The 13,872-nt window shown below is 37.4% G+C and overlaps 1 protein-coding gene across 1 annotated transcript in view; it reads right to left on the reverse strand.

Moving 5' to 3' along the window:
* Nucleotides 1-5,338: 5,338 nt before the first annotated feature.
* Nucleotides 5,339-13,872, reverse strand: part of LOC136883340 (V-type proton ATPase catalytic subunit A) — a 64,005-nt gene continuing 55,471 nt past the window's right edge. Inside the window, exons 10-11 of the mRNA XM_067155579.2 lie at nt 10,464-10,653; nt 5,339-9,655 (exon numbers count right to left, since the gene is read on the reverse strand). Of these exons, the coding sequence (XP_067011680.1) occupies nt 9,563-9,655; nt 10,464-10,653 (283 nt within the window). The 3' untranslated portion in view covers nt 5,339-9,562. The remainder of the gene's footprint in view (nt 9,656-10,463; nt 10,654-13,872) is intronic.

Genomic DNA, 13,872 nt, shown 5'->3' on the forward strand with positions numbered 1-13,872 from the left:
AAAACTTCAAAGATTTGCTAAGCTGGGTTTTGTCCTCTTTCATTTTTTTGCACATTAGGAGCTTAATAGAAATGAAGATCAAATATAAGGTTCTCTCAAGACAAGACATTCAAAAAAAAAAAGTGTTATGCATGCGTTATGACTGATTACGACGAATGAGTAGGCTAAGTACAGAAACTGCTAGGTACTGTAGGTATATATCGTCACTCAATTTACCAGACCCTACATTCTATGTCCATTTGACCAGTGCGTGTTTTTACCGACATTATGATGAAGGAAATACCGTAATTCCTTACAATGTTATAGAGTATTCGCATCATAATTACATATTTCGGTATATGATGGTGCAATGTGTAATTGTACACAACAACTTTAAGATGTCCATAACACAACGCAAGTCGTGGACGTGGGATTATTTTGAAAAGATGCCACAGAGCACAGTCCACTGTTTGTTCTAAAGAAGTAAAATACGTCAGCAGAAATACTTCTGAAATGATCCGCCACTTAGAAACACCTATCATGGAAGGGGAATCATCATAGAGAACACCTCCAGCCTGGTCTGCATCACAAGAAGCTACCCTGTCGACAACAATCCTATCTACAGTTATTAAGGTTATTCAGCTCAAATAACTCATGAACTGTTTAAGATACTGACATTCTGTTTTCACTTTTGTCGATGGTATTAAGGAGCTCATAGTTGAACATTCAGTACTTTTCCAGGCTTTTGACAAAGATTTTTGGCACACACATTTCCATATGAGAACGTTATTTCATGCAATAACTGTTGACGATATACTACGAGGGTAATCCCAAAAATGAGGTCTCCTATTCTTTTATAAATACAGAACTCTGTTCGTGTGACTGTTGGTCACAATATTGTGAAGAGTGTTTCCCGCGCTCACCTATAAACAGTGCATGCCGCCCTGAGGCACTTAGTCTTGGCTAGGCAGCCGTTGAGAATGGAGCTCCCGTTGGATGTTACCGCAAATGCGTGCAGTTATTCGGTTTTTGAACGCAAAAGGTACTGAACCGATTGAAATCCATCGCCAATTGACGGAAGTGTATGGTGAGTCGTTGCATGGATGTCAAAAGTGTTTGTAAGTGGTCTAGAGAGTTTTCAGCCGGTCGGACTGAAATTCACGACGAACGGGAGATCGTCAGTTTCCATCGAGACAGTTGTGAAGGTTGAGCGAATCGTGCGTGAAGAACGACTGATCACCCTGGATGATCTCTGCACTTTGGTTCCTAAGGTCTCCCAAAGCGCCGCTCACAACTTCCTGAACAGCAAGGCGGCAAGCTGGTATGACAAGGGCATACAAAAACTGTCACAGCATCTACAAAAATGCATCAACCAAAATGGTGATTATGTAGAAAAATAGCTTAATGTTCAAGCTATAAAATGATGTTAAACATTGTAGAAATAAACAGGTCTATTTATTTATAAAAAGATAGACCGTATTTTTGGGATTTCCTTTGTATCAAACTTACACTAGTAGTTACTGGGAGATCACACAGATCGTAGCACAGGAGAATCTGTCTTGAGATTGTGGTTTCGTTAGTAATTTCACTGAACAAATTATCATTAAAAAGCAAATGAAAAACTAATTCAGTCTCTGGTTTCGTACCTCGCGGTGGTTTTTAGCCTGAAACTACTGTAAACGGCATTTCTTGAAATCGGAATCTGTTTGTTTATAATTGTGCCAGCCGTCAGCATCAGCTACATGTTGAGTTATGGTACCCAAGCCGACCATCACCAGTTCACATGTAGGCGCCATCAAATTATATTAGATATATTCATTAGAGTACAAGGAAGGAGTAGAGATGCGAAAATACTGGGGTTTTGTACAATTACCCGACATATACAACATTGAACTGTATACACTGTATATGCACGTGGCGACCATGTTTGTTTACCATCACTCGAGCCTTCGCATGCATGAGTAGACTGGACACAGCTGATGTCTACACTGCCATCTAAATAATAGATTTTTGACTGACTGTCAAATAGTATTTGGATTTGGAGTTCCATGCTGAACCAAAAGATGGCAGTACAGTATAGCATTATATATTATGTCAGCTAAGAGATGGCAGACGAGCTGTGGGCAATACAATGTCATGTCTGGCGTCGCCTGACATGCAACCAGAAAGGGAATATCGTAACGTCAGGCCTCTACCGACAGACAAGGTTTAACTGTAATTTTTTAAATGTTTTTAATGTATGTTTTAACATTAAGATAACAGGAATGTGTCCTTGTTAATTATGCAATATGCCTAAACATATGTGGCTGAAGACCTCTACAAAGTAGACGAAACATATTCTACATTTTTTAATTTGCCTTAAGTAAATAAACAGTATCGCAGGTGGAACCGTTCTGTTTTTTAACAATTTCTCTTTTATAGCGTTAATGGATCGGTTTAGTGCACTTTATGACTTCAGAATTAGGTGCTTAATAGAACTGCAGAGTGAACCGGAATTACACGTTACACTTGTTTGGAGGCTGAGGGAGACCATATACAGTATAACACCGTAATGGGGTAAGTTTTATTGTTTTGCAGTCTTATTGTCCAATCACTGAAGCCAACAAGTTTTCAACAGCATGATGTGACTGCACTCTCATCTACCAGCAAATGGCATATAGGAAGGCTGGCAACCCTTTTAGGACTCATCCTGTATACGCACAACCCTACAGTCGGAAAACTGAGTACATATAGTGAAACCTCGTTAGTGCGTTCCTCATTAACACATTTTCCCGCTTAGCACATCGTAAATTCAAAGTCCTGATTCTCATCGTATTAAAGCTACATAAAAAATACCTTGCTTATCGCGTCACAAATTTTTGCTATTATCGCTTAGTACGATTACATTTTTCCCAGACCTGAAAATGTTACTGTATTTGTCATTCCTTCTGAAAGAAACGTAATTTCCAACTCGGGTAAGAGCCATCGCCGCAGTTGCATGATTATGGGAAAAGGCCTTCCTGAACTTCAAAGGATAAGATGTACTTTCAGGGAGCAAGCCCTTAGCCTTAGGAATGTTCAGTTTTGCTTGCTGGTTAGCAGAGAGATTGCTGAATAGCAGAGTGAGCCTGTTTGTACTTGTATTTCGCATTCCATCCAGAAGGTAGAAATGTATTTTGTGTTGAGTGGTACAGTGAAGTGTAGCTAATACCGTATTTACTCTTGTATTAGACCCCCTCGTGTATCACACACATCCCCCCCTGGTTTTTCGAGACGAAGAAAATGTAAAAATTAAATCTCTCGTATAAGACCCCCGCCCCCAGCGTAATTTGTCGGAGAACAACAACAATTCCGCTTCGAAGCGGGTACAAGTCTTATTGCAGCTCTGATGACATCACACAAATTTGTGAATAGTTTTGTCCGTACGACCTACGCAAAGAAAACGCGTCGAAGTCGTGCGATACATCTGTGTTTCATATTTAAGAAATGTCCCCCCCCCCCCCCCGTAGCATAGGCCTACTGCAGCTCTGATTATGTCCCACAAATAGGTTCGTGTCCAACCCGCACATTTTGTAGTTTTGTAGTTAATAATGTCCGCCAGTGTAATGGTTAGCACAATTACTTGCCGTCCTCGGGAGTCTGAGTTCGATTCCAGGTACCGTACTGCCAGAGATTTACAAATGGCAGGAAGGTTGATATGCAGTAAAAAGGGTATATGTAACTCCCCTCCACTGAGGGGGGGTGTCTAAAAAGGGTTGCAGCACCTCAGGATGAGGAAACTAGTTTACTTTAGTTGAGAAATATTCACGGTTGTTGCTATTTATACAGCAGGCGAGATCATTAAGAAAGGGATCGTTTAATATCTCATATCTCGGGTCGATATAGGTATTTTTTGGAAAGAAGTAATTTCAAAATATGATGAAAGCTATCCACTTACGATTGTTTTACTCGTCAACGTACCTAACAATTAATAATAATAATAATAATAATAACAATTTTATGCCCTAAAAAATGGAGACAACGAACGTACGAAATTAAACATTATGATAATAAAACTCATTTCTGCCACACCTGTTATTTATTTTTATTCTTTCCGTCGTGGAACTTTTGGCACTATCCGGGCGATAAAATACCCAGCCTAAATAATGCAGTCTCTCTTATCTCATGTACAGCTGTTTACGTAAATCCAGATGTGATAAATGTAGAGAACAAGCATGAAACGTACCTAAAAATAAAGGTCTGGCTTTCAACAGCTGCAGTTATCAAAAGAATGCTTCCAGTCACTATGTATTACATTCGGAAGTACATCTCGTATGTCGCGTGATATGGTAGCCTCTGTCTGGATTAGGTGTATAATCGTGTGAAATTGACTAGTGAGGTGCACATTTGTCAGTGATAGCCTAGTTATGGACACGGAAAATGTTAAATTCTTTAATAACTTAATGAAGTTAAAATTAAAATCTGACAGAAAGTGGACTGGCACAAGCGTGCAAAGGTCGCGAATGTTGAAACTCGCACCTTCACGTTTAGACTCGATCACTCAAAATGGTTGATTCAAAATGGCAGCCAAAGTCATTCCTTACAGTTGCACGTGGTCGAATGTAACCTCCAATTCATTGTCTAAGAGTGTGACCAGAAAATAATGTTTAATAACCCACTGCTCTGAAATAATAATAATAATAATAATAATGTTATTTGCTTTACGTCCCACTAACTACTTTTTAAGGTCTTCGAAGACGCCGAGGTGCCGGAATTTAGTCCCGCAGGAGTTCTTTTACGTGCCAGTAAATCTACCAACAGGGGGCTGTCATATTTGAGCACCTTCAAATACCACCGGACTGAGCCAGGATCGAACCTGCCAAGTTGGGGTTAGAAGGCCAGCGCCTTAACCGTCTGAGCCACTCAGCCCGGCGCTCCGAAATAAAAGGCATTTACTAACATTTGTTTTAGAAAAAGTATGATAAGCAATAATACTTTGATATTTTTGATGACCCTGTGCATTTTTCACACCTTTCAGTGTACCGGTACTTGCTATTTTATAATCCCCAGCAGAAAAGGTTTTCATATATGTTCTCCCGTGTTTTTCACACCTTTTAATATTTTCCTCTCATCTTTAAAAATGATGGATAGGCCTATCATTTTCAATGTACCTGCCGACACATGATGTAAAATGCTCTCATGTCAGAAAGAAACTTATCTTTTGTTGTATAGTTTTTATTTGTATGTTCATTAGTACGTTTTCTCGCTTAACACGTTCTTTTTCCTTGACCCCTGCAGAAACGCCTTAATGAGGAGGTTTCACTGTATTTACCTTTTCACGGCTTAACACAAAAAAGAAAACAAGAAAAGTGTAGCTTTGAGGAAAAAGATACATCTCTAATTAAGTGCCTTATGGTCAACAAATTATTCTCCAGATTTATTATATGAACCACAATGAAAACAATGATTATAACAAGAAATGATTCAGAGTGAGGAATGTTCATGAATTTTATTACAACAGCCACTGAAGGGGCATTTTTTTTTTTTTCTACAGACCTGAATATGAGAACTAACTCCCTAAGATGGCTCTTATTGTCATCAAAGACAAATTCATTTTATTTTCATACATATTTTTACTGTATTTTAATTACAACTGTACACAATTACACCCGTCACATACAACAGGAAAAGGAACAGAACATGAAAGCTACTATTTTACAGAGGAAAATACACCGTGACATAAAAATATATCAACATAGACATAAAATAACATTATCCCTACAGTTCATGTTTTAGTGTTCAACAGGAACGCTCTCTCTTTTTGTACATTACTTACACAATATTTACTTTAATACTGTGGTGTAAGGTGAGTGTGGGCTTACGACAACATTATGTTACAATATTTATATCCCCACCACAAAAAATAGTAAAAATTCTTTCTAAAAAAATATAACTTGAACAGCCAAATTCTTCACCTCTCAAAATACTATTATAAATGCCTGTTATACTGGAATTAAGACCAAAGGTATAAATTTTGGTACTGTACGAGAAGGGAAAAGCCCGGAATGTTGGAAAACAGCAAATGTGCATTCAGTTATTTTCACTAAAACTATAAGTACTTTCCCTGATTGATACCATAGCAGAACCTCTTAACAAAAGTTTCACGAGATATGGTAGACAGTGAAATAAGTACTCACAATATATTTTCTTCTATGTACAAAATATTCAAAAGTTCACATTACTGAACCATATTATTACAAACATTATAATCATGTCCCACAGCAAACATCAAACTCAAAGTTGTCGTCAGGTGAATAGTAGGCCTATTAATGATCTGGTTTGAGATAACTTAATTGCACATTGTTTTTTTATGTACACATTTATCTTTTAATTCAATAACAAATCTTTTCAGATGAAAGAAGCAAAAGAAGCAGTAAAATAATGTAATATATTGGGAGGGACTTGAATTAACTTTTTTTTTTTTTTTTTTTAATTCCAGGAAATACTATCAGAACACAGCACTACATTCTGAACTCTCCTTTAAAAATAACACATCTGTGTCATAGTCATACAAATTAAGCTTTGATATGTGGCTAAAACTGCTAGCCTTGAGTTAAGTTTGGAAGGATAATCTCACCAGTTACATAATACATAAAGAAAATAATTAAATAAATTAAATAAATAAATCAGGAAATGGCTGTATAGAACAGAACTGATATAAAAGTGCTTGCTGCATTCACTAATCGCACTTATGTGCAAAGCCAGTGTGTAGAGGATGCAGAATACACAAAATCTGTGAAGTGGTAGTATGGAAACAAGCAGCAGCAGCATAGATGGGTGGTCCAATAGAGTAGTCGGCACAAAAGGCATTACCAGGGAGAGGGTACATAACACTCTGAAGCTACACATTTGGCTATTAGTTTGGAAGCAGAGAACATGTCAAAATGCAAAAATGAAACTTGTTTCATACTGAAAATAAAAAGCTGCCTACTAATATTTTTAAATAACAGCAGCCTAGGAGAAAAATCAGGTGCTTTATACCAGAGTTTTGGTATGTGTTCTGCCAATCTGTGTCATGCATAAAATAGCATGTGGAGCCCTCAGAGTAATCTTAACTAGCTGCTTCCTTCTTGAGACTAGCTAGGGGAAAGTAAAGGCAGCATGCGCTGTCAGGCTCTGCCTTCTCCCAAGTGGTGATATTCGTGACCATCTCTCACCAATTCTGTGTACACATCTTTGTCTGAAAATTTTGGAGGACCTTTTGGGAAGAGAATTTTCTGAAACAAGATTCTCATTTTTTTGTCACACCCGGGAAACTGGAGATGGTTTAGGATGGTGATGAAGATTCTCATTTTTGTCATGATAAATTCCCTTTTCATACAACCAACTTGGGAGTTTAGAAAAAATCCTTAAGAGAAACAGTGATGTTTGTGGGAAATTATGGAAAACCGGCTATGCTTCTCCGAGAGCACAGCCTAGGGTGAATCTGCCCTTTCCCTACTAGTCCAGCCTCCTAATTTTTCCAAATTGTCCTATAATCATATTTGTTACACTACTCATTCTTTCAGAAATAACAACAGAAATTTAAACAATTTCTTTACGTACATCCTACATAAATAATCAAAGAAAGCATCTTCTCCCGCTCCTCTGTTTTTGTTTTACATTCTTCAATGTACTATGTGTAAAAATATAGATAGAAGGAAGAAAATACCAAATCTGAGGTTTGGAAGTTAAAATACTGCAGTCTTAACTAGTAAATACTGATTGACAAGAAATGAGGGAGTGAAAACTCAATATTCAATGTGAAAGGCAGGATGGGATCTGGTAACATCATCACCAAATGAACACAATCACAATACCGAGGTAGCTAGTACGATAACATTGATGTCGCTGTTGGGGGAAGAAGGTGAATGTGTTTCTACAACTTTAAGTCACAAATGCACAGAAATTTTAAGAACTGTTAGCCCTTATTCCAGGTTGATAAAACTAAAAGTGGAGCTATAAATAATATGAGAAAAGGGATACAGTGGTATTCACATGCCTGTCAGTACTGTACTGCAGGATACTTTGAACTACTACCCACACGAGTTTTCCTATGAACTCTGCTTTCTAGTCCTTATACGGTAGGTTTCGGTATGTGGAGCTAGCAACATTAAAATGTGGAATGCACTTTGATCACACTGACAACTTATTTCTAACCAAGCTTTCAGTCTTGTTATGCTTCTTGTGTTAACAGCTTGTTCTTTTGAAGTGACTAAATAATTACAGACCAAGTCGTTTCAATACATTATAAATTAGAAGATCTACGAGGGAAGTACAAGATGTCATTTTAGTACAAATGCTTCATATTCATAAACATAGGATCCAATATGGCATCTAGCAGCAGAAGTTCCCTCATTTTTAATGCACCTTCAATAAGTCTAATATCTTGATTTGTTAATATTTTAGATCTTTAACAAGTCATAAAATACTATAGCACATTATCATTTTTCTGTATGTCCATTTTTGTCATGTTACTGTAAACATTCCTGAGGACTGCAATGTGCACCTGTAAAGCCAGCACCCAACCAACCGTGCGTGTTCAGCAGACAAGTCTACTGCATCCCTTGTATTATATTTATCACATTACTTACACCTCCCACGAATAGTTATTTGTGTCCTCCAAAATTTTTAAGACACAGTGATGTAAGAAAGTAATTATACATCATGTTTACAATAGGAGAAAAATTATTCTTTAAAAAATAAAGTCATACAAAAACACACCTATGTCCTGAAACTTCAATATGAGGTTCTACTGACCAATGTTATAAAATATAATTTGATGTGTAAAATTTTTCCTGGTCAGCTTATACGACCAGATTAGCACTACATTTGCTTCTTCCATAACAGTAATATCATTGCTTTAACAAATAACATTCAATATCAAATGCTGGGCTTGTTTGGAATGCAAAAATTATCTACGACAATCTCGTAACACCAAAGTTTTAAACCTCCACCCAGTGCAATCTGGACCAGAACTAGGACAGAAACAACTACTACAAGGACAAATCTACAGGAAGTACTATCAGAGGACAACAACCCCACATTATCACATTAATGGCATCTCCAGTACAAACCATACCTGTGTGTGCTTTAAGAAATATTTGTAGTGGTATTACAAAGTTCCTAGTTCATGAGAAGTACATTCCAATAACAAGCAACAAAACTGGGAATACTTATCATTGACAAGAAAGCCAAGAACAACATCATATTCTTTTTAAGAAGATATCAACAGCCATCTATAACAAGTTTCGAGGTTGATTTGCCCAGACAAATTATGCCATCTAAATACATATTTTTCTTTTCTAAAACCTGCCCAACACCAACCCTATAATTATCTTCATTTTTGTCCCTTTCGGCTCATTTTCTTAGAAAGAACTACAACAGAAATAACTTTGGTATACCACAACATCCTTATCCCCTAAAGATCTAGGGGTTCAGATAAAAAGAACTTTTGATGTAACACTAAGTTCTGCTTTATACTGTGGCCATTTGTGCAAGAGATCTTCTATGATGGGAGTATTTTTTCTTTTCCAAGGAAGGAATTCACGCACATCTCAAACGGTGAAAAAATATACAATCCTCTTTAATCTTCCAGATTGCGGAATGCCTGTTGGATGTCTTCATGCAGCTGTTCAAAGTCTGCCTTGATCTTCTGCTCACCATCTTTGACAGGGTCCTGGAAGAGAGAGATTGCATATATTAATATATTACATATGCTTTCATCTGGGGCAGCTATAATCATTATGTTTTGCTCCTTTCATACACGTAGCATAGTTCTATGCACTCATTTATTATTACCTCCTTACTGCTGCCTTAAGATCAATGAATACATGTGTATTTAAAATCATGTGTCTACATAAGAAATTATTGCACGGTAGAGAAGACTTTTTCACGGTAAATTATAAATTGCAGATTGCGTAAATCCAAAGAAATAGGTGCAGCCGATTCACCTGGTATATTTAATTCCCCTTTGTCACCCTTGTCCAGGAAGCTCATGGGTCGAGCAGTGGATCAACGACCCCAATCCTCTTCAATGCTGCATATAGGCTATTACAGAGGGCTCTCTACACTCAAGGACATTTTATACATAACTGCCATGTTTCACTGAGGTCTGGAGAACAGATGTTGCAAGCTGGATTTCAATGACATTTTCTCCACTGGGGGACCAGCATCCACCTAAAGGAACTTCTTAGCCCTAAGATGTTGGCCCATTTAGAGAGCTGGGTTATTTACAGCCACCCAGGACTTGGCATTGAGTCACTAGCTACACGGTCTACTCCATCCCATAACAGGCAGATGGTCTTCATAATACCATATAAATTGTATCTAAATAAATTTCAACATTCTGTATACAATTTTATATCCAAAAAGTATTAATACTCTGAAACTTGCAAACAAACTATGTTTATAGATAAGATTCTCATCCCTAAATTTGTTTTTTATAAAGCAAAGGCATAAATGTAGTAAGGGACTAGGCAACTAACCTTGAATTTCATCGAAGAGAGCTGGTATAAGATGTTGCCCATGCTGTCTCTGATGACTCCCCACGTGATCTTGTTTTCACTCTGCGCTGTTGACTCAACCGCGTGCCGTGACATGTCATAGAAAGCAATGATGTTCTTCAACATGCCTACTGTCTTGTAAAAGGGGCAGAAACGGTCATATGGAGAATAGCTGTCAAAGAAATTAACAATTGAAGAAATTAATGCAGAAGCAGTAATAACAATATTAATAATGGATGAATATATATATTTGGGTTGAAAATATATATTAAGGACAATGAAACTAGGAATGAACAGAACAAATATGACCTAAAACACCATATCTCAATCGGTAGAGCATCCAAAGTAAAATCAGAAGATTTTGGTTTGGTTCCCACTGTGTCCGTTTGGGCACTTTTGTTCGGTACTTAACATCTCTTTAATATGTAATATATATATATATATCTTTTTGATTTCTTTGCATATATATATATAAAGAAATAGGTGCAGCCGATTCACCTGGTATATTTAATTCCCCTTTGTCACCCTTGTCCAGGAAGCTCATGGGTCGAGCAGTGGATCAACGACCCCAATCCTCTTCAATGCTGCATATAGGCTATTACAGAGGGCTCTCTACACTCAAGGACATTTTATACATAACTGCCATGTTTCATTGAGGTCTGGAGAACAGATGTTGCAAGCTGGATTTCAATGACATTTTCTCCACTGGGGGACCAGCATCCACCTAAAGGAACTTCTTAGCCCTAAGATGTTGGCCCATTTAGAGAGCTGGGTTATTTACAGCCACCCAGGACTTGGCATTGAGTCACTAGCTACACGGTCTACTCCATCCCATAACAGGCAGATGGTCTTCATAATACCATATAAATTGTATCTAAATAAATTTCAACATTCTGTATACAATTTTATATCCAAAAAGTATTAATACTCTGAAACTTGCAAACAAACTATGTTTATAGATAAGAGTATGCGTAGGAACAGTAAAACTATGATTATTTGCTAATGACATTGGCTGTTGGGTGAAAGTTCAAGAGGCAAACATGTAGTAACTGAAGTAACTGAAGTCATTTTCCTTTTTTTTTTTTTTTCAATCTGCTTTACATTGCACCAACATAGACAGGTCTTATAGTGACGATGAGAAAGGAAAGGGCTGGAAGTGGGAAGGAAGTGACCGTGGCCTTAATTAAGCCATAGCCCCAGCATTTGCCTAGTGTGAAAATGGGAAACCATCTTCAGGACTACTAACAGTGGGGTTCAAACCCACTATCTCCCGAATGCAAGCTGACAGCTACGTGGCCCAAACCGTGCAGCCACTCGCTCAGTAACTGAAGAATCGCAAATTAAAATGAATAAGGAACAGAATAAAACTGTCATTCTTACATGAGGATCAAGGAATCGAAGAGGCAGTATAACAGTCCAGGGGGGACCACTAGAGGTAGTAAGAACATGTAAGTGGGAGTGTGATATCAGAAGATGGAAGAATGACACAGGAGATAAACAGAAGTTTGCAGTTATCAGCTGGAGGGTTTTACCAGAGTGTGAGAAGAACGTTATGGAGTACGAAAGTACCAATATAATGCAAGGAAATTATGCACAAGAACTACACTGATTGGCAAAATTAATGGATCACTTGAATTTTCAAAAGAAAAAGTATGTTAAATTGCAAAACATTTGTTTTATTATTTACAATGATTATGGTAATATGGGAAGCATGGAGCAAGAGAGAGTAGAACAGCTGAAGCGGAGATGGTAAGGGCATGTGAAAAGAACCGGAAGAACAAGGATACCAAAATCGATGTTTGAACTGCTGGAGGTTAGAGGAGTAAAGACCAAAAGATTCACCCAGAAAATTAATGGAGATAAAAAATGAACAAGACCTAAGAATAGGCTAATTTTGAAGATACCATATTTACTCATGTAGTCCCTTTTTTCCCCCCCCCCCAACTTTTACAGCCACAAAAGTAAAGGGGGATCCAATATGTGATAACCTCAAATTCTGTGCAGTGAACACACGACTTCTAGTCTATAAAGAGCTATAAATTGTACATTCTACACAGTTCTTTAACAAACATATGAATCTATTAAAGAACTATTTAAAATAGTTTTTACTCGAGTCCGCCTTGTCAATACACCTTGTAATGATAGAAAACTATTTTACCATACATGTCTTGGGAAAATCATCCATTCCCTCCATCAGTTATGTCAGTATTTGAGTTATACTGACTATTTTCATTAGAAGGCAGTACTTCTAACTGTAAAAAGTCAATAAATGGTGAACACTACTTTTAGGCCTACATATAAAGTAAATATAATCTGTTTTAGTTACTCATAATATCACGTCATTCATTTCGTCTCATTAATTCCTCTGATGAGGTCGACATCAGGAAGGGCATACGGTCGTAAAAACTTGCTACAGAAATTTGTCTCGCTTCATACTCGACCCCGTAGAGAAAAGGGATGTTATCGTATTGTGCAATACTGATACAAAATAACTCAATGGCCAGTCATTTGTCTCTGTCAGTTGAGCAGTAAACACAGTAAACCTGATCACTGCTTTCATTTTAATTGTCTTGCGCCCCTAACTTCCCTGCTACCGGCGTGTCATCATTCCAAGTGACATCTTCACTGCCACGCACTGCAATCGAGACTGAGAGCATTCGAGGTACCGTCTCTTTGAACCTTTTAAAAATAGTTTCATTCCCGACTATAGAGTCCAAACTGTGTGACGCTACAGTATTCCCAAATGGTTTCTGGAGTTGGTTTCCGATATTCCCAGTTGGTGTATGTGCAGTAGAATTTGATATTAAGGAATTTCATGATCCGTATTGAAGTGGGATTACAATAATTGAAATTAAGAGGGTTCCTCCTATTCACGTTTTGTTCAATTGAATAGGAGGAACCCTCTTAATTTCAATTATTGTGTAGCAGAAGCCACTCATTCTGAATAAAGCATTGTTGTTGAAAATGTGCCAAACCACCAGCATATGTTACGAATTGTATTTCTGAATGTACCGGTAATACATAGTGACCGGAAGCATTTTGATAACTGCAGCTGTTGAAAGCCAGACCCTTATTTTTAAGTATACTGTATTTCATGCTTGTTCTCTACATTTATCACATCAGGATTTACCAAAACAGCTGTAAATGAGATAAGAGAGACAGCATTGTTTAGGTTAGGTATGCTATCGCCCGGATAGTGCTAAAAGTTCTACGACGGAAAGAATAAAAATAAATAACAAGAAAGTTTGCCGCATTTATGGATATCTACAGGTGCAACGGTAATGTGTTTTATTATCATAATGTTTTTTTATGTTCAGTGTCTCTTTTTTTTATTAATGCATACCCTAGTATGTTTTGTTTGGCATCTCTAAAAATCGTTGAAAGTAAGTGG

This window comes from Anabrus simplex, chromosome 11 (assembly GCF_040414725.1).
Source record: "Anabrus simplex isolate iqAnaSimp1 chromosome 11, ASM4041472v1, whole genome shotgun sequence".
NCBI lineage: Eukaryota > Metazoa > Arthropoda > Insecta > Orthoptera > Tettigoniidae > Anabrus > Anabrus simplex.